The sequence below is a fragment of the Geotrypetes seraphini genome, chromosome 9, assembly GCF_902459505.1.
Source record: "Geotrypetes seraphini chromosome 9, aGeoSer1.1, whole genome shotgun sequence".
Lineage (NCBI taxonomy): Eukaryota > Metazoa > Chordata > Amphibia > Gymnophiona > Dermophiidae > Geotrypetes > Geotrypetes seraphini.
In genome coordinates, this window is record NC_047092.1 from 63950207 (window position 1) to 63969302 (window position 19096).

General features: G+C 41.9%; 1 protein-coding gene across 3 annotated transcripts in view; it reads right to left on the reverse strand.

Annotated features, from left to right (window-relative positions):
- Positions 1–19096, reverse strand: part of ADAMTS20 (ADAM metallopeptidase with thrombospondin type 1 motif 20) — a 223301-nt gene that overhangs the window by 48517 nt on the left and 155688 nt on the right. For 2 of the 3 annotated variants that reach the window (XR_004540714.1, XM_033959655.1), the window contains exons 22-28: positions 16793–16957; positions 13930–14049; positions 9924–10031; positions 6684–6848; positions 6292–6591; positions 4719–4880; positions 1027–1194 (exon numbers count right to left, since the gene is read on the reverse strand). Coding sequence is in view for 2 of the 3 variants with exons in the window: in XM_033959655.1 (XP_033815546.1) it covers positions 1027–1194; positions 4719–4880; positions 6292–6591; positions 6684–6848; positions 9924–10031; positions 13930–14049; positions 16793–16957 (1188 nt within the window). In the remaining variant the exon portion in view is untranslated. The remainder of the gene's footprint in view (positions 1–1026; positions 1195–4718; positions 4881–6291; positions 6592–6683; positions 6849–9923; positions 10032–13929; positions 14050–16792; positions 16958–19096) is intronic. The other variant, XM_033959656.1, reaches the window with a different exon arrangement.

Genomic DNA, 19096 nt, shown 5'->3' on the forward strand with positions numbered 1-19096 from the left:
TAGCAATATTACATAACAGACAGCTCTTCAGCAAGATCACTTACAAAAGTATTAAAAAGAGCAGGCCCAAGATTTGAACCTTACTGCACACCACTGGTAGCATCCTTTTCCTCAGAGCGATCTCCATTGACCACTATCATCGTGGCGAGAAGCACATCCTGTAGTCAGTCAGCTGGCGCCTGCGCCTCTCCTCCTCCTCCTCGCCTCTCCTTCTGCAGCACCCCCCTTCCCTCCCCCCGGGTGGTAATAGGAGGTTCAGGGCTGTGGCTGCAGGACATCCGCGCATGCGCAGATATCGTTATGGCATCAAACCTGTGCGTAAAGTCATCGCATTAATGTCCACGCATTTCCAGGTGCCCTCCAGCTGCAGCCCCGCAATTAGTGTGCCACAGCTTTAAAAAGTTTGCAACACACTGAGATAAGGTATGAAAAGCTAAACTCTCATGGTCCAATGCACCCATGGGAAAGAATTTCTATTCTTCTCTGAGAAACTCTCCATAACCATTTGCTCTGTAGGGAACGGCAGCCCCACCTTTTATATCCAAGAAGACTATTATTCACTGTAACACGCTGTACACACCACAGAAGCCTAGTGCTTCCTATTGACCAGGTCTTCAGCCTATAAAAGGACTAGCTTGACTATAAATTAAACCTTTTTTATTTTGTACTCACCCCCCTCTTTTACGAATGCATAGCGTGGGTTTTAGCGCCGGCATCAGCGCTAACAGCTCCAACGCTCACAGAATTCGTATGAGCATCGGAGCAGTTACCACCGCTGCCAGCGCTAAAATCCGCACTATACATTCGTAAAAGAGGGGGTCAGAGAACAATTCACTACTTTCAAGAGACTTTCATTTTGTACTCATAGGAACCTTTCTTCTAAAGAAGCAGTGAGCATTTCAGGATTGGCCCACAGTATTATGTTTTCTTGGAGCAGCTTTGCTAAAATACACCAGTTAAAGATACACCACTGTTTTTTTAACAGAGAAAGCAGTGCAGCAGATAACTATGGGAAATACTACATACCTCTGTCCACTTGCTGGTTTTCCATGAAGGACACCTCTCAGCTCTACAGACCCTGTGGGTTTGTGACTTTGGTAAATGCTTACAGTTCTCTTCCTCCAACTGACCTTGGTCCTTGTTAATGCAGTAGACATCTCGGTACTTTACACCTTTCCCACAGGTAACTGAACACTTTAAAACAACCACCACAACAAAAAAGAATCATGAGCTGTATTATAATAGTTCACCTTTGTTACAGTCTTAAACATGATCTAGACCAGGGGTAGGCAATTCCGGTCCTCGAGAGCCGGAGCCAGATCAAGTTTTCAGGATATCCACAATAAATATGCATGAGATAGATTTGCATCTCAAGGAGGCAGTGTATGCAAATCCATATCATACATATTCATTGTGGATATCCTGAAAACCTGACCTGGCTCCGGCTCTTGAGGACCGGAATTGCCTACCCCTGGTCTAGAAAGCAATACAACTAAAACAAACAAATTTATTTTTTAAAGTTATTTATATACTACCTATCGATGGATGTTGTCTAAGTGATTTACATTCAGGTCCTCAAGCATTTTTCCCTATTTGACCTGGTGGGCTCACAATCTATCTAACATATCTGGAGCAACAGCAGTCCTTGGGTCACAAGGAACAGCAGTCCAGAGTCACAAGGAACAGCATGGGGCTTGAACGCACAACCTCAGGGTGCCGAGGCTGCAGCTCTGACCACTAGGCCACTCCTTCCTCCTGCCTTCTATTTATATATGCCTTTGGAGCCAATATAAAAAAAAACTTTTTTTAAAAAAAATATTTGTTTATTGAGAATGGTAAACGGTAGTGCTACCCAATTCGAATCGATTCAATTAAAAAAAAAAAAAAAAAATCGGCCTCCTGATTCAATGGCCGACCTTTCCACTGTGCTTTCCTAAAGCAGGAGCTGCAGCGCTGCCTCTTGCTGGCCATCCGCTGCTACTCCTGCTTGAGGGGGGAGGGTCGGTCAGAAAGGCCTCCCCCAGCTTGCCCGCTCTTGCTTCCCCGCTCTTACCTCCTTACCGCTAATAGGGCCGCTTGCAGGCTCGCTGGTGTTATAGCGATCTCTGCAGCTGCCTGTGGTCCTCAGTGGCACGTTCTTCCTGCTACGTCCTGCCCCTGCTCTGACGTCAGGGGCAGGATCGCAGCAGAGAGAATGTGCCGCTGAGGACCACGGGCAGCTGCAGCAATCGCTATAACACCAGCGAGCCTGCAAGCTGCCCTATTAGCGGTAAGGAGGTAAGAGTGGGGCAGGCTGCAGAGGGAGCAGGCATTCGTTCGCGGCGGGGGGGAGAAGAAAATGTGCCTTCGCGGTGGGGGGAGCAGGCATTCGTTTGTGGCAGGGGGTGCGCAGGCTTTCGCAGCGGGAGCTGGCCTTCACGGCAGGGAGGAGGTGAAAATGTGCCTTCGCGGGAGGGGGGGAGCAGGCCTTCGCACGGGGAGGAAGGGAGAATGTGCCTTCATGGGGGAACAGGTCTTCGTGGTGGGGAGCAGGCCTGTGCAGAGGGAAGAGGAGGAAGGAGTAAGAGAAACATGATGGCAGATAATGACCAAATGGCCAATCCAGTCTGCCCATCTGCAGCATCCACTATCTCCTCCTCTCCCTAAGAGATCCCACTTGACTGTCCTCAGTCTTTGTCTGCTCCACCTCTACCAGGAAACTATTCTACACATCTACCACCCTTTCTGTAAAAAGTATTTCCTTAGATTACTCCTGAGCCTATCACCTCTTAACTTCATCCACGCCCTGGTATTACAGTGGTGAACCAGGGCAGAAGCGATCTTCCTACGCTCCCGTCCAGTGTAGAGCCAATAAAGAAATTGGTCTCTGCAAGTTCCCATGGCAACCTTGCGAGTACCTATGGTCCAACATAGTGCTTGGAATAGGCAGACCTCTCATGCACTCAAGGCTGTCTGATAACAAACAGAGAAGTGTAGCCGAGGCACTCAAACTTTCAATTTTGATTTATTTTGATTTATTTTTGCCCCAAAGACAGGGGCCAGGAGGGAGAGGGGAGGAAGGGACTCCCGAGTTTGATATCCCCAGGGTAAAAGAGACCCCCATGGGCCTCAACCCTAGTCCAGCAGCCAGGACCAAATCCAATGAAAAAAAGGTTTCCCGTGGTTTTAAAAAGCAATTACCCATGTAGGTCTGGTTAATGTATTATGTATAAGTGATTTCTCTAAAATCATATTTTTATCTTTTGTACAACGCTTTGTAATTTGGAAAAGCGTTCAATCAAATAATATGAATAAACTTGAATAAACTTTTGTTTTCTTTTTCTCCTAAACTATCTCAACACAAAGCCCCCAGGGATAGACTACACAAGCTTACCACGCAACCATCTGCTGATACTGAGAACTGACTTCCCTGGATCTGCACAGCCTACTTACTTATAGCTCAAGTTGAAACTCAGAAGTTCTCAGTCTCCATCTGCTGGTAGGAGTGAGTAATACCCATCTGTGCTAGGACAGTACGGAAAAATACTTTCAAAAATACTTTCCAACACTTCCTAAATATCAGAGCAAACATCTTACCATGGATAAAGCCTTGGATCTGGTTCTATTTAATAAGGCCATTTTCAAAGCTGGAACTACTAACTTATTAGCCTCAAAAGAGTGAAGATTAATCAGAGAATCAACATTTTTGAGAAACTCACTCAAAAAACCCTGATCATCTCCCAAGAGAGCTCTAAACATAAAGGAAGAAATTTGTCAACACCAAGTATAACTAGACACATTTTGTTTAATAAGTCTAAGGTGGGTGAGATGAGCAACCAGGCCATGGCAGAGCATAATGCTACTCTTGTCACTATAGTGCCAGAATTAAATTCCCATGTGATTGCATCATTAGACTGGGACATAAGAACGTAAGAATAGCCTTACTGGGTCAGAGTAGTGGTCCAGCTAGACCAGTAGTCCATCTCCATGGTGGCCAATCCAGGTCACCAGTACCTGGCAAAACCCCCAAAAGTAGCATCATTCCATGCTACCAATCCAGGGCAAAGCAGTGGCCTCCCCCTTGTCTGTCTCAATAAAAGAGTATGGACTTTTTGTCCAACCCTTTATTAAAATCAACTACGTTAACTACTCTTACCACAACTTCTGGCAACGCATTCCAGAGCTTAATTATTCTCTGAATGGAAAAAAATATTTTCTCCTATTGGTTTTAAAAGTATTTCCCTGTTACTTCATTGAGTGTCCCTTAGTCTTTGTAATTTTTGATGAAGTAAAAAACAAACAAACAAACAAAAATAATGATCCACTTCTACCCATTCTATACCACTCAGGATTTTGTAGACTTCAATTGTATCTCCACTCATCCGTCTCTTTTCCAAACTGAAAAGCCCTAACCTTTATAGTCTTTCCTCATATGAGAGGAGTTCCATCCCCTTTATCATCTTGTATCGCTCTTCTCTGAACCTTTTCTAGTTCCACTATATCTTTCTTGAGAAAAAGCAACCATTACCTGAATAAACCCATGTAAACTGTTCTGAGCTCTCCTGAGAGAACAGTATAGAAAAACTAACAAAATAAATAAAACCAGGACTGTAGTACTACTACACATAAAGATGAGCAACATCATTTAAACATCTTTTAAATCAGCCCATAAAGGTATTAAGATAATCACATGCAAGGTTTTTTTTTTTTTTTTTTTTTTTTTTAAATAATCATCATACTTCTCTCCAGCTGCCATAATTCCAATGTGGGCAGGGTCCAGAGTCACAGTGCCTTGACTCAAATGGTTTTGCCGCCTCATCACAGTAGTTGACATGCTTTCCTTCCTCACCTTGACACACTACAGCACGGCGTTGGAATCCACCAGCACATGTGCTTGAGCACTGACGAAATATACAAACAAACATTCTTTAGTCATGCAAACACAAAGTTATGTAGGCCAGTAATTCCCAAACCATTTATTAAAACTAGTTAGTGGTGGAAGACTAGAACTCTCATTGCCACACTAAGGGGCTTTTTTACTAAAGAGCGTTAAGCCTTAATGTGGGCTTATTGTGTGAAAAACAGGCTGCCACAAAACTTCTTAAAGCGTTTTGTGATATTTTGTGGTATTTTAGAGGGAGGGGCGTGTTATGGACAGAGAATGGGTGCGGAATGTTTGCATTAGCGCATCCTAACTAACGCTGAGTTAATGCAGGAGCACGTAGGCCCAGATTCTATAAATGATGCCTAAAGTTAGACACCTAGATTGGCGCACCTAGCCAATTTAGGTGCCTAACTTAATTTTAATTGGATTAATTGGTGCTGATAATTAAAAGAGCCATTAAAAACAATTTAAAAATCCATTAAAGAAATTAATTATCTGGTAAGTGCCAAACTGGTGCCTAACACTTTGAGGCAGGCATCTACAATGAGATGTCTACCAGCAAGTAGGGATGTTTAGGGGCAAATTCAGGGTGGATTTTGGGCATGGCCTAAATAGCAATGCACCTAAGGATTCAACGCCTACCAGCGTCTAAGATTGCTTAGGTGCCACTAGGCACGATTCTAGAAACAGCACCTAGCGAATGATTAACGATCATGTTCAACAGCGCCTAGGAGTTAGACGCCATTTATATAATCAGGAATTTAAAACCTACAAAAAGGAGGCGGTACATGCTCCTGTGTTAACTTTTTGCAAGTTCCCCTGAGCGCTAACAGAAAAATTTGTGTGGGACCACAATTTAAAAAAAAAAAAAAGAAAAACCTTAAATACTGTCACATTGAATCTGGACTTAGCGCATAGGAAAGTCTCACATTAAGGTGCACCAAGACGAGATTCTAATGCCCTTTAGTAAAAGAGCCCCTAACAATAGAATAGTTCGCATTTCTTATGTAATTGAAGATTTCCATTCTCCAATATTCATAGTACAGATTTATTCAATGCAGACTAAAATCAATAAAATATCCCATTATACTTCAATATGAACAAGTAACACCCATCCTTTATACTGAATAACATTTACCCCCTCTTTTACTAAGGTGCGCTAATCAAATTAGCGCACGTTAAACACTAACGCATCCATAGACTAACATGCACGCGTTAGCGTTTAGCGCGTGTTAAATCGATTAGCGCAACTAATCGGTTAATGCACCTTAGTAAAAGAACGCCTTAGTTTTAATGTACAGTATACAGGTATATGTGTTTTGTGTTGGTCAGTAGTTGGTCAGTGTTGTGTTGGTCAGTGTTGGTCAGAAAGTAGTAACACATATGCACACAATTATCCTATGAATGTTAACTTAAGTTCTACTTACAGATCCCCAAGGTCCTGTTCGCCAATGGCTTCCTCTCACCCGAGGTAAATGCCACTGGTCTCCATTATTTGGTGGGTTATAGCGCTTGTGTACTGGAGGATTTTCTGGTTGTGGAATGTAGACTGAGTCGACATGCTTTCTAGGGACTTGATGAAGCGTACGGGGACAGGAAGGCATCTTGCAGTCTTGCTCTTCGGAAGGGCGGCCTTCAGGATCACAGGAACTCTCATCTAGTTGTTGGCGGTAGTTTATACAAAAAACTTGTCGTGTTACTCTTCCATTACCACAAGAGACAGGACACTAACAAAAAATTAACCCAAAATTTAGGATAGAGTGATGGAACAAAAGTATGTTGTCATACATCAAGAAAATAAACATTTGAAGTTACTTACAGGTGACCATTCTCCAACCTGCCATTCTCCACAACCAATAAAACAATTTGCAATATCAGCAGGTCTGGGGAGGTGTGAACAAAATGAGTCATCTGCAGCTGCTCCCCGAGCATCCCTACAGCTCACATAGCGAGCATGATTACCTTTCCCACAGGATACAGAGCACTAAAATACAAAAACAAAGAAAAGTTTCCTCAAACTGGGATAATATCCATACCACAAAAGCTACACCGCTTAACAGCAATGAGCCAGCACAGGCTTCACAAAGAAAAGTCTTCTCTTACCAATTTATTAGATTTTTTTTTAAGGTATAAATAAACAAGTAGATAATGATGAGCCAGCTCATATAGAGGTGCATAATCAAAAGAAACGTCTTAGTCTGATTTGGATATAAGGTGCTAGTCACCCAAAGTCAGCAGTGGCAAAATGTCCATTCTCAAAAAGTATGTCCAAAATAATTTTTTTTGAAAATCGTCTATCTATATGTCCAGGCGTTTGATCGTCCAGAACACCACTATGTCTATCTTTATACCATATTCTCAACCAATAATTCATCCAAGTCTGAAACGTCCAGAACAAGACCTTTTGGACATGGAAGGGGCCAGCATTGTGATGGACCGACCACCAAGACATGGCAACAGAGCAGTGGGGCACCTTATAGGGCACTGCTGTGAACTTCACAAAAAGGGTGACAAAAACATCTCACCACAACTCCCTTATAGGGCATGGTGAGCCCCTCAAAACCCACTATACCCACCTGTCTACAACCCCCAATAGCACTTATGGCTGCAGGTAGAACCTATATAGCAGTAAAGTAGGGTTTGGGAGAGTTTTGGTGGGCTCACATTTTCCACCATTGATGTAGTTGTTAGAGTGGCTTATGGGCCTGGGTCCTCCTCTCTATGGTTCACTAGCCCACCCACCAGACTACCTAAGCCACCTCTTTGCAGCTCTACTAGGCTTTCCTATGCCAGGTGCCGATGTTCCAGGTGCCGATGTTCCAGAGAATCTTTCCATTCCTAATTGTTAGTCTATGAGGAATTATTATAACAAGCTAAATCTGCCTACGTCAAACAGACTTAAAGTCATATAGCACTTGTAATTGCTGCCACTATTATCCAAACTCCATGAGGATTTACAGGGGCAATCATCCTTATAATTGCCCACGGCTTATCGTCATCAATACTATTTTGTTTAGCCAATACAAACTATGAACAAACACACAGCCGAACCATACTCCTGGCACGAGGTATACAAACAATCTTACCATTAATAGCCACATGATGATTATTAGCCAATTTAATAAACATGGCCTTTACCCCATCACTAAATCTTATAGGAGAACTAACAATTATTACAACATTATTTAATTGATCAAATATCACTATTGTTTTAACCGGTTTAGGTGTTATTATTACTGCTCTATATTCTTTATGTATTTTCTTAACCACTCAACAAGGAAAAATACCAGAACACTTTACCACTTTGCCCTAGCTATTATACTTATCAGTATATTTATTGGTACAATGATTACATTAACTAGCTCACACTGACTCCTAGCTTGATTAGGTTTAGAAATTAATACATTAGCCATTATTCCATTAATAATTACTAATCACCACCCCCGTGCAACAGAGGCCACCACAAAATATTTTTTAACACAAGCCACAGCAGCTACTTTGATTTTATTCTCTGCATTAATCAACGCATGAGATACAGGTATATGAGAACTAAAAGCACTCTCACCATTACCCTCCAATATGCTCTCTCTAGCTCTTATAATAAAAATAGGCTTAGCCCCATTACACGTCTGACTACCAGAGGTTTTACAAGGACTAAGTCTTATAACTGGCTTAATTTTGTCAACATGACAAAAAATTGCTCCTATTGCCTTAGTTTATATAATTTTTTCTTCCCTAAATACACATATGTTCTTGGCCATAGGCCTTATTTCAATTATTATTGGAGGATGAATTGGATTAAATCAAGTACATTTACGAAAAGTTATCGCTGCATCATCTATTGCATACCTAGGGTGAATAATAATTATTTTACCATTTTCTCCTTACATGATACTTATAACCTTCTTCATTTATATTCTTATAACAACTGCTATATTTTTATCATTTAAAACCCTCAATACCACACAAATTAAAATATTAACAATTGCATGAACAAAAATACCAGTATTGGCAGTCCTAATAATATTTATTTTACTTTCACTTGGAGGTCTTCCACCTACTACAGGTTTTTTACCTAAGTGATTAATTCTACAGGAACTGACAGTACAACATATACCATTAACTGCTACAATTATAGCCATCTCATCATTACTTAGTCTTTTCTTTTATCTCCAATTAACATACGCACTTTCATTAACTTATTCACCTAATATTACTAATTCAACCATTATCTGACGATTTAAAATTAATAATATATTTCACTCACCCCTCATAATAGTAATTGTATCAGCTACCCTTCTACTTCCACTGGCCCCAAATCTAATATCTTTTTAGAGGCTTAAGGGTTTGGAGGGCTCACCATACAATCCAAGAAAGTTATAGGGACCTCTGTACCTGGGACTTTTAATGTGGGACTCACTACAGTACTTCTAAGCTCAGCTGGCTGAACAGTTTGTTAAGAATGCAGGCTGCCTGGATGTCGGGAAAGCTTGCTTTTCTGCATTTTTAATGTGGATTTCTTTATATTTGGAATTGCCAAAAAAGATAGATGTACAAAACATCTAGATAAGTTATTTAAAAAAAAAAGAAAAAGAAAGACATCTTGCAGTTTTGACAATGAACATTTTCTCTGCTGGATTTCTGGACGTCTTTCCCAAAACGTCCCAACACAGACTCAGACATCCTATCAAGAATGCCACTCCGTGCGCTAGCAATCACAGCTGGCCACACTTCTGCCTGCCCCTGTCATGCCTAGACCCAGCTAAACCCATGTTAGGCAGTTAAAATTGGATTTTCAACACAAAGAATTGCACACAGGCCTGTACTGTCGTCTACTGCACTGAAAACCCCATATTAGCTGCTTAACACAGCTCAGTAGAAGGGCCCCAAAATCTCTTTTCCATTAAAAAAGAAAATATGGTCGGCAGAGAGAGAAATATAACTCAAATAACTTATCTGAGCTCAATAATACAACCTCCAGGATAGTTCTGCCCATAATATTCAACACCGATGAGACCAAGAACATGAATGACTGATAATGTAAAAGGAAACATCTTACTGCTGTCCATGATCCATATCGCCACTGAGTTAGTTTTCCTTTCTGAATGATGGGAACGGACGTACTTATTACAGCAGCAGCTTCAGAGCAAGAAGGCAACTCACAATCCTGTGCAAACAGTTACAGAAGAAATTAGACGTGAAAGCCATGGCACACAACTACGGAGTTAGGACATGTTTTATTTATTTATTTAGTTGTTGGCAGAATGGATAATAATGGTGGCAGGGTTTGCAGACAAGAAATAATAGCAATATTTCTCTTTCTTCTTTTCTTTCCTTCTTGAAGGAATTGTAGTCCATTTTCCCTTATTTTATGTTAGTTTGTGAGTATTCCTGTAAATCGCTTTGTTTTTCTAATGAAGCATAGTACGTTAAGGGGCTCATTTTCAAAAAAGAAAAATGGCCAAAAAGTGGCATAAAGAGGCAGATGAATGTTTTTCTCGCCAAACCCTTCCAATTCGCTATTTTTGAACCCATTTTATAGATGGATTTCTTAAGTGGTTACCTGCAGTATGCCTAAACCTCAAGGGGGCATGTTGGAGGTGTGGTTTGGGCAGGACTAGGGTGGGCTTATGATTTGGACATTTTTCTGCAATAATCGAACATTTCAGAAAACTTCCAGGGCACAATTTGGACGTTTTGGGCTAGACCTGTTTTAATAGCAAATAAGTGCCAGAAAGGTGCCCAAATTTTTATTTCTTTTTTAATTTAATTTAATTTTCTATACCATTCTTCCAGGGGAGCTCAGAACGGTTTACATGAATTTATTCAGGTACTCAAGCATTTTTCCCTGTCTGTCCCGGTGGGCTCACAATCTATTTAATGTACCTGGGGAATGGGGGGAATTAAGTAACTTGCCCAGGGTCACAAGGAGCAGCGTAGGTTTGAACCCACAGCCTCAGGTGCTGAGGCTGTAGCTTTAACCACTGCGCCACACACTCCCCACAAATTGACCAGATGATCAATGGAGGGATGTAGGCATGACCCCCTCCCCAACACACACACATTCCCCCAGTGATCATTGACCCTCTTGCACCCCCAAAGATGTATATGAAACAGTATATGCCTGCCTGTATGACAACTACAAATGTTATGATCTGTCCTAGTAGAGCAACAAGCAGATGTCTGGAGTAGCCTGGTGGTTAGTGCAGTGGACTGTAGAGAAGGGGACCTAGGCCAATATCTCACTCTAACTACTACACTTTACAATACATTGAATAGCAATCGGGTACTCTTAAGATTTTTTACCTATCTGTCCCAGCAGGCTCACAATCTAACCGTGGTACCTGGGTCAATGGAGTGTAAGGTGACCTGGCCAGAATTACAACGAGCAGGCTGGGATTGAACTCACAACCTTAGGATGCTGAGACAGCAGCTTTAATAATAATAACTTTATTTTTATATACCGCAATACCACAAAGAGTTTAGAGCGGTTTACAGAGGAAGAGACTGTATACAGACAGTGATATTACAAAAAACTTTAACCACAAGGCCACTCCTCCACTCTGGTTTAAATATGGAAAATGTCTGTTCTGATCTAATGTAAGGTGATGGAAGTATGAGGCGATGGACATCAAGGGAGCGTAGAATCCGGGTGAGTGTATATGGAATGGTATGGGTCGATAAGTAAGGTGGGGTGTTTAAATGATAGGCTTTAAAAGTGAGTGTGGTTATTCCAAAGAAAAGGAGGATACATTTGAAGTCTTTAACCACATGTTTATCTATGAATGTGGCATATTTACTATAATGCCCCTGTTAATTGTGATATGTGGGGCACACGTCACAAACTCTGAAGACGTAGTTAATTGAACACTGCTATAACATTGATCAGGCAAAAGGAGTGAACCCATTGATAAAACATTGTATTGATACTCTGAAGGGACGCAGTTCTGATACAAGGCCATATCAACCCACTGATATTATGAGGCCCTGTGAAGGAATTATGAATCATTCCTCATTCCCTCTCCCCTCTTGCCACTTAGCCATTCTTAAGCAAGGGAAAATGTTAGCACCTTGTGACAGAATGCTGAGGCATTCCCCCCTCCTCTCTTGTCACAAGACCCCTGTCACATTTTAACCCTTATCTTAATCAAACTGTCCATATTTGGAAAGGACATCAGCTGACAGGCATTGCATTGCATACGTACAAAGACTCAGGTTCTGTCCACGTGTTAATCAGGCCCTTGACTACGTGCAGAGTTGAGGGTGACACGATGTAAAAGCATGTACCTTTGTATCCACCAATGTAAAAGCATGTACCTTTGTATCCACCAATCATTAGATGTGTAAACGAGGGAGTTACTATGATGTCATTAGCTTAGAAGCATAATAAAAGGGACTCGGAGCTAGCCACTTGCAGCGCCTCCATCCCGACTCATATCCTGCGTGTGTATGTTTGCTGTGTTCCATTCCTACAATACTCAACACTCGTTCGGTCTATTTAAAAGCATTGTACTAGAACAAGTTTTGTTTTTGCTACATCATGGAAATATTTAGAAAAGGCTTCATCAAACGGAACAATGATGGATATACTATTTGGCCTTGAGGACTTAAATCAAAAATTTGACAGTTAAATTTTTTATTAATTGAATATCATGTGGAGTGCCATTTTTGTTATGAAGTCTAAAGTCCGAGTTTAGACATTTTGTGAAGTATGTTCAAAAATCGGGTAGTGGAAATGGCCATTTTTGAAACCACAAAGGACTAGATTCTACAAACATCGTCGGTATTGGCGGCCGCCTAAAAGACGGCCACTGATTGCGTATCAATCACGCAATGGCCCCATTTGTGGAATTGCAGCCACCTCAAACATAAGCATTGAAAATGTAGGCCAGGGTTTTCGAGGTCTACATTTCCAGTGCCTATGTTTGATGTGAATCAAGTCTATGGTGGCGCCTAAGGACACCTAAGGTCATTTCCTGCATTACATTATTTGGGAAGCCCTCCAAAACTCCCCTAAAACCTACTGGATTCATCTCTCTATCACTCCAAAGGCTCTTATGGCTGCAGGTGTCAGCTATATGTCAGCACAGAGGGTTTAGATGGGATAACACTTTCCAACACAACTTTACTAGTTAGAGTGGGAAATGGGCCTGGGTCCCCTTGTTGAAGTCCACTGCACTGACCTACCAGGCTACTTCAGACACCTGCTTGCTGCTCTAATAGGCCTGGCCAGAACATCTGCAGCTGTCATACAGGCAGGTATGTACTGTCATTTACATCTTTGGGGAGCTGGAAGATGGTCAGTGACCACTGGGGGAGTGGTGGGGCATGCTTACAACCCTCCAGTGGTCATCTGGTAGAAATTTACCCTATCAAATACAAGTTCAGACCCAAATGTGCCCTTGACCCCTAGTGACTACACAGTGAGCCCCCTCCCCCCCCCCCCCTTTGTGATTTTCTTGGCATGATACAGAAGTGGTTTTCCATTGCCTTTTCCTGTGCAGAGTGAGGCACTGCCATGCTACTGCTTAACACAGAGGACATGCCATAGATTGGCATTATTGCCAGAACCTGTTCAGCAGTGGGCCCAAGGCAATGAAGTGTTAAGTGACTTGCCCAAAGTTATAAGAGGCTGCTGTGGGACTTGAACCTGGGCCTTCTAGTTCCCACTTCACTGCTCTGTCAAGTTAATCATCCACTCCCACATGAGTAGCTCTGCCATATAAAGAGCTCATAGCCAGGATTTTACAAACTTGGAAGTCAAGTAATAGCATAATATAGACAACATACATTATTTATTTTATATAACTGACAAAGCATTTTGATCTCAAATATTTTTCTTGGGAAACGGCTACTAAAACATTCCTACATACCTACACAGAAATCATCAGGAAAAACTGTATTATGCATTAAATAAAATATCCAGAGGAAGCGTGTCATATAGTTTGCAGATTATTACATTTCCAATTAAACTCTAATATTAACAAAAATGTATTTTGATATAGCAATCAAGCATGATTCAACTTTATCCCAAAACAAACTTTGTCAGATACATTGTCACTTACCTGACTGTCTTTAGGTCGAGAAGCCGCATTACACTCCTTGTCATCCATAATGGTCCTGTAAGGCCCTATGACACAACTAACAGCCCTTATTTGATACCCATGTCCACAAGTCACAGCGCACTATAAAAAAAAAAAAAAAAAAAGAGTACCCTAATGATTAGTGCAGCGGCCTGAGAACCATGGGAACCAGGCTTGATTCCCACTGCAGCTTCTTGTGACTCTGGGAAAGTCACTTAAACCTCAATAGCCCCAGATACAAAATAAGTACCTGTATATAATGTGTAAACGGCTTTGATTGTAATTAGAGAATGACATGGGGAAAAAAAATCTGTCCCCGTCACTACCCCATCCCCGCAGCATCCACCCTTCTCTCTCACCACCTCACCACCCTTCAGCAGCCCGAGAATCTCCCTTCCTCCTCCTTACCTTCGCGACGCTTTAGTAAAGAAACTTACTGAAGCCAGAGAACCCTGCCTGCCTGCAGACGCAAGTGTGTGGGCAGAAACTTCTCCTCTGAAGCAACCGGAAGTTGCCACTGTGCAAGACTTTTTTTGCCACTGTGCAAGACTTGTTTTACTCCATTTGATCGTAATTGGTGTGTGTTTGTTATCTTTTATGCAGTTTGCTTAATACCTTAACCACCATGGACCCCCGAGGAAGGCGTGTCATTCGAAACACGGACCATGTCGGGTCCCTTGGTTGGCTATAAGGTTGTATATGTTACTACATTTATTAATAAACTACAATCTCTAATTGTAACCACCAAAAGGTAGTGTATCAAATACCATCCCCTTTCCCTTACTAAAATCTTGGGTTGGCAGTGTCTGAGGAAAGAAAAAGAATAGTTGCAGCCTATGAGGGACATTTTTGAAAGGATGTCTAATTTGTCTAAGTCTAATTTGTCTAATTTGTCTAAGTCTAATTTGGACGTTTTGGAGAAAATGTCCATTTTCAAAACAGCCAGACTCTATCTTTTATTTTTGAAAATGACCTATGTAGACGTTTTAGTCTATCTTTTTTGGCCATTTTCAAAAATAAAAACATCTACATGAAAAACATGCAAAAGCAAGTTTTGCAGACATACTCAACTACCTTGTCTGATCACGGCAGGGGAACCCCCATCAACTGAGCCGGTTTTGGTGATTCCTGCTGGCTCAGCTGATGGGGATTTCCCCTGCCAGGATCAGCTGAATTGGCAGGGATTCCTCTCACTCCTTCCTATCTTTAGATGACAAATTAGGAGGGAAACCCACTTCCTCCTGCCTATAGGGCCTTGTGCTCAGAATTACAGACCTTCCCTCTCCCAATGCATTGGCCTCCAAGATGGGGGGCTTAGGGTATTGTTGTGGCGGTGTGAGAGCGGAGTATTTGCAGTACTATGGGCTGGGAGGAGATGAAGGAGGGGCTTGGAGGACTGCTGAAAAGATTTCAACAACTATGCAGGTCCTGACTAATATTCAGCCGGGGCCCATATAATTGCCTCATGCAGGCTCTAGCTGAATATTGGCATGGACCCACATAAGCTTCAGCTGGCACTACAGGACAATTTAGCCCAGATATTCAGTGCTGGTGCCTACAGATGATGGCAGATAAAAGCCAAATGGCCCATCCAATCTGCACATCCATGGCATCCACTATCTCCTCCTCTCCCGAAGAGATCCTAGGTACCTGTCCCACACTTTCTTGAATTAAGACATAGTCTTTGTCTACCATCATTACCCGAAGACTATTTCATGCATCTACCACCCTTTCTGTAAAAATATATTTCCAGAGATCCCCTTCTGAGCTTATCACCTCTTAACTACGTCACCGAGCACTGAATATCTGAGGCTAAATTAGCTGGTGATGGTTTAAAAAACACTGACCACCACCAACTGAATATTGGCTGGATGGTTAGCACCCCAAAAAAGGATCTGGGTGTTATCGTAGACAATACGATGAAACCTTCCACCTAATGTGTGGCAGCAGCCAAAGAAGTAAACAGGATGCTAGAAATTCTTTAAAAAGGGATGGTTAACAAGACTAAGAATGTTATAATATCTCTGTATCACTCCATGGTGCAACCTCACCTGGAGCATTGTGTTCAATTCTAGTCTCCTTACCTCAAGAAAGATATAGCAGCACTAGAAAAGGTTCAAAGAAGAGCTACCAAGATGATAAAGGAGATGGAACTGCTCTCGTATGAGGAAAGACTAAAAAGGTTAGGGCACTTCAGCTTGGAAAAGAAACAGTTGAGGGAAGATATGACTAAAGTCTACAAAATCCTGAATGGAGTAGAACAGGTACAAGTGGATTTATTTTTCACTCTGTCACAAATTACAAAGACTAGGGGACATTCAATGAAGTTACAGGGAAAAACTTTTAAAACCAATAGGAGGAAATATTTTTTTCACTCAGAGAATAGTTAAGCTCTGGAACACATTGCCAGAGGTTGTGGTAAGAGCGGATAGCTTAGCTGGTTTTAAGAAAGGTTTGGACAATTTCCTGGAGGGAAAGTCCATAGTCTGTTATTGAAAAAGACATGGGGAAGACACTGCATGCTCTGGATCGGTAGCATGGAATATTGCTACTCCTTGGGTTTTGCCAGGTACTAAGGACCACCGTGAGAATGGGCTACTAGGCTTGATGGACCATTGGTCTGACCCAGTAAAGCTATTCTTATGTTCTTATCTATCATCATTTTCCAAAAATCATTTTCTCTCATAATGAAAAGCCTTTAGGACAGCACAAGTATACTGAATCTGTCCCATAGAGATTTGCTCCCATGCATACATTCTGTGCATACATTGTTGCAGACTTCCATAATTTCCAGAACAGAGGCTTTAGTGAATCAAACAAAAGAAGTTGTTATTTTTATACTCACTGATCCCCAGGGTCCAACTTGCCAAGATGCACATTCTTGGAGCTCACATGAGCTTACCGACTCTGGCTTAGTATTAGAATCACAAAAGTTATCTCCTAGTTTGCTCTTGTTTAGTTGACAAGTCACTTGTCGATGTCTGGTGCCTTTCCCACATGTCACGCGACACTAAAGTTACAAAATAATAGTCCATGAATCAACTGATCAAAGTGCAATTTATGTGCAATTGCTGTTCTTTTCTATAGGCCACAAGACCCAGGACAGATTCAGTTTCATTATACCCAATGTTGAAAACTATAGCTGGATTTTCTGTTTATAACATTATGGAGCTCATTTTCAAAAAAGAAAGATGTCAAAAAAACCGTCATTAAGAGGGGATGGACGTTTTTCTTGCCAAATCCTTCCAATTTGTTATTTTTGAAACCCATTTTCTAGATCGATATCTATGCTGTTTGTCTGCAGTTCATCTAAATCTCAAGAAGGCATGGTAGAGGCATGGCGTGGCATTTTCAAAACATATATCTAAATCCAATTTGGACGTATGGCGCTAGACGTCTACAGTCGATAGTAAGAAAATGCCCATTTTTGAAAGGTAAACCATCATACATAGAAATTGGATGAAATTTTGCTTGAAAATGTGGTATAAAGATAGATGTCCTGATGGTCTGTGAGTCCCAATAGCCTGGACGTCCAGATAGAGATATATAAACTCTATCTGGACGTCCAGGCTATTGGGACTCACAGACCATCAGGACATCTATCTTTATACCACATTTTAAAGCAAAATTTCATCCAAGTCCCAAACACCCAAAACAAGACCATTTGGACTTGGAAGGGGTCAGTCCTGTAATGGACTGGCCAAGCAGACATGGTAACAGTGCAGTGGGGCACCTTAGAAGGAATTACTGTGAACTTCACAAAAAGGGTGCCAGATAAACATCTCATCAGAACTCCCTTATAAGTTATGGTAAGCCCCCACAACACCCCTAAACCCACTATACATACCTGTCTACAACCCCAATAGCCCTTATGGTTGCAGGTGGAACCTATATGGCAGTAGAGTAGGGTTGGGGGGTTTTTGATGGGTGTACATTTTCCATCATAAATGTATTGGTTAGAGTAGCTTATGGGCCTGGGTCCTCTTCCTTATTATTCGCTAGCCCACCTACTAGGCTACTTACCAGATGCTGCTGTTTTAGAGACAGGTATGTACCTTTTTGTTCTCATTTTTGTGTGGTGGAAGGGGGTCAGTGAGCAATGGGGGAGTGTGGAGGTGTCTTACCTTGATGCGTGCAGTGTTCATCTTGTCATTTTGAGCACCTTTGTGGCACTTAGACCATTCTAAAACAGGCACAGTTCCAAACGTATAAATTCAGCAAAATGTCTTGCAAAATGTTTATCACAGCAAAATGCCTGTGTCTAACCCGCCCTTGAGATTGCTCAAAGCCCGCCCATAACATGCCTCCACCATGCCCATCTCGTACTCTGAATGTACTAGAATGTACTAGAGACTAGAACACCTCGCTAGATGTACAGAAAGATGGTTTTGATCGCCTGACGATTAGGATGTCCAAGTGCTGATTTAGGATGCTTTCTGGATGTCTATGTTTTTTAATTATGGGCCCCATAGTGTGTGTGCAGGACTTGAGCGGGTTTAAGACTTGGACATTTTTCTTCCATAATTGAACATTTAAGAATATGTCCAGGGCACAATTTGGACATTTAGGGCTAGACCTGTTTTAACAATGAATAAGGGCCAAAAAGGCACCCAAACTGACCAGATGATCATTGGAGGTATGTAGGCATGATCCCCTACACTCCCCCAGTGATCATTGACCCTCTTCCACCCCCCACCCCCCAAGATGTTAAAGAAACTGTACATATCTGACTGTATGAAAGCTGCAGATGTTATGACCAGTCCTAGTAGAGTAACAAGCAGGTGCCTGGAATATCCTGGTGGTTAGTGCAGTGGACTGCAGAGAAGAGGGCCCAGGCCAATATTCCATTCTAATTACTACACTTGTGGTGGAAGGTGTGAGCCAACCAAAACCCACAAAAAAACTTAGTTTACCACCATATAGGTGACACCTTCAGGTATTAGGGTAATTGGTGTGATGTACAGTTGAGTGGCTTTTGGTGTACAGTTGGGTGTACATATTTGATGGCTTTTGGAGGGCTCATCATACAATATAAGGCAACGTGCAGATGGGACGTCACTCAGCTGCGTAGGCTCAGATAGAGGCTCTCCAACATGCAGAAGGCACCCAACGTGGAAGGCTGGCCGGTGGACGGAAGAGGCATCCCTCC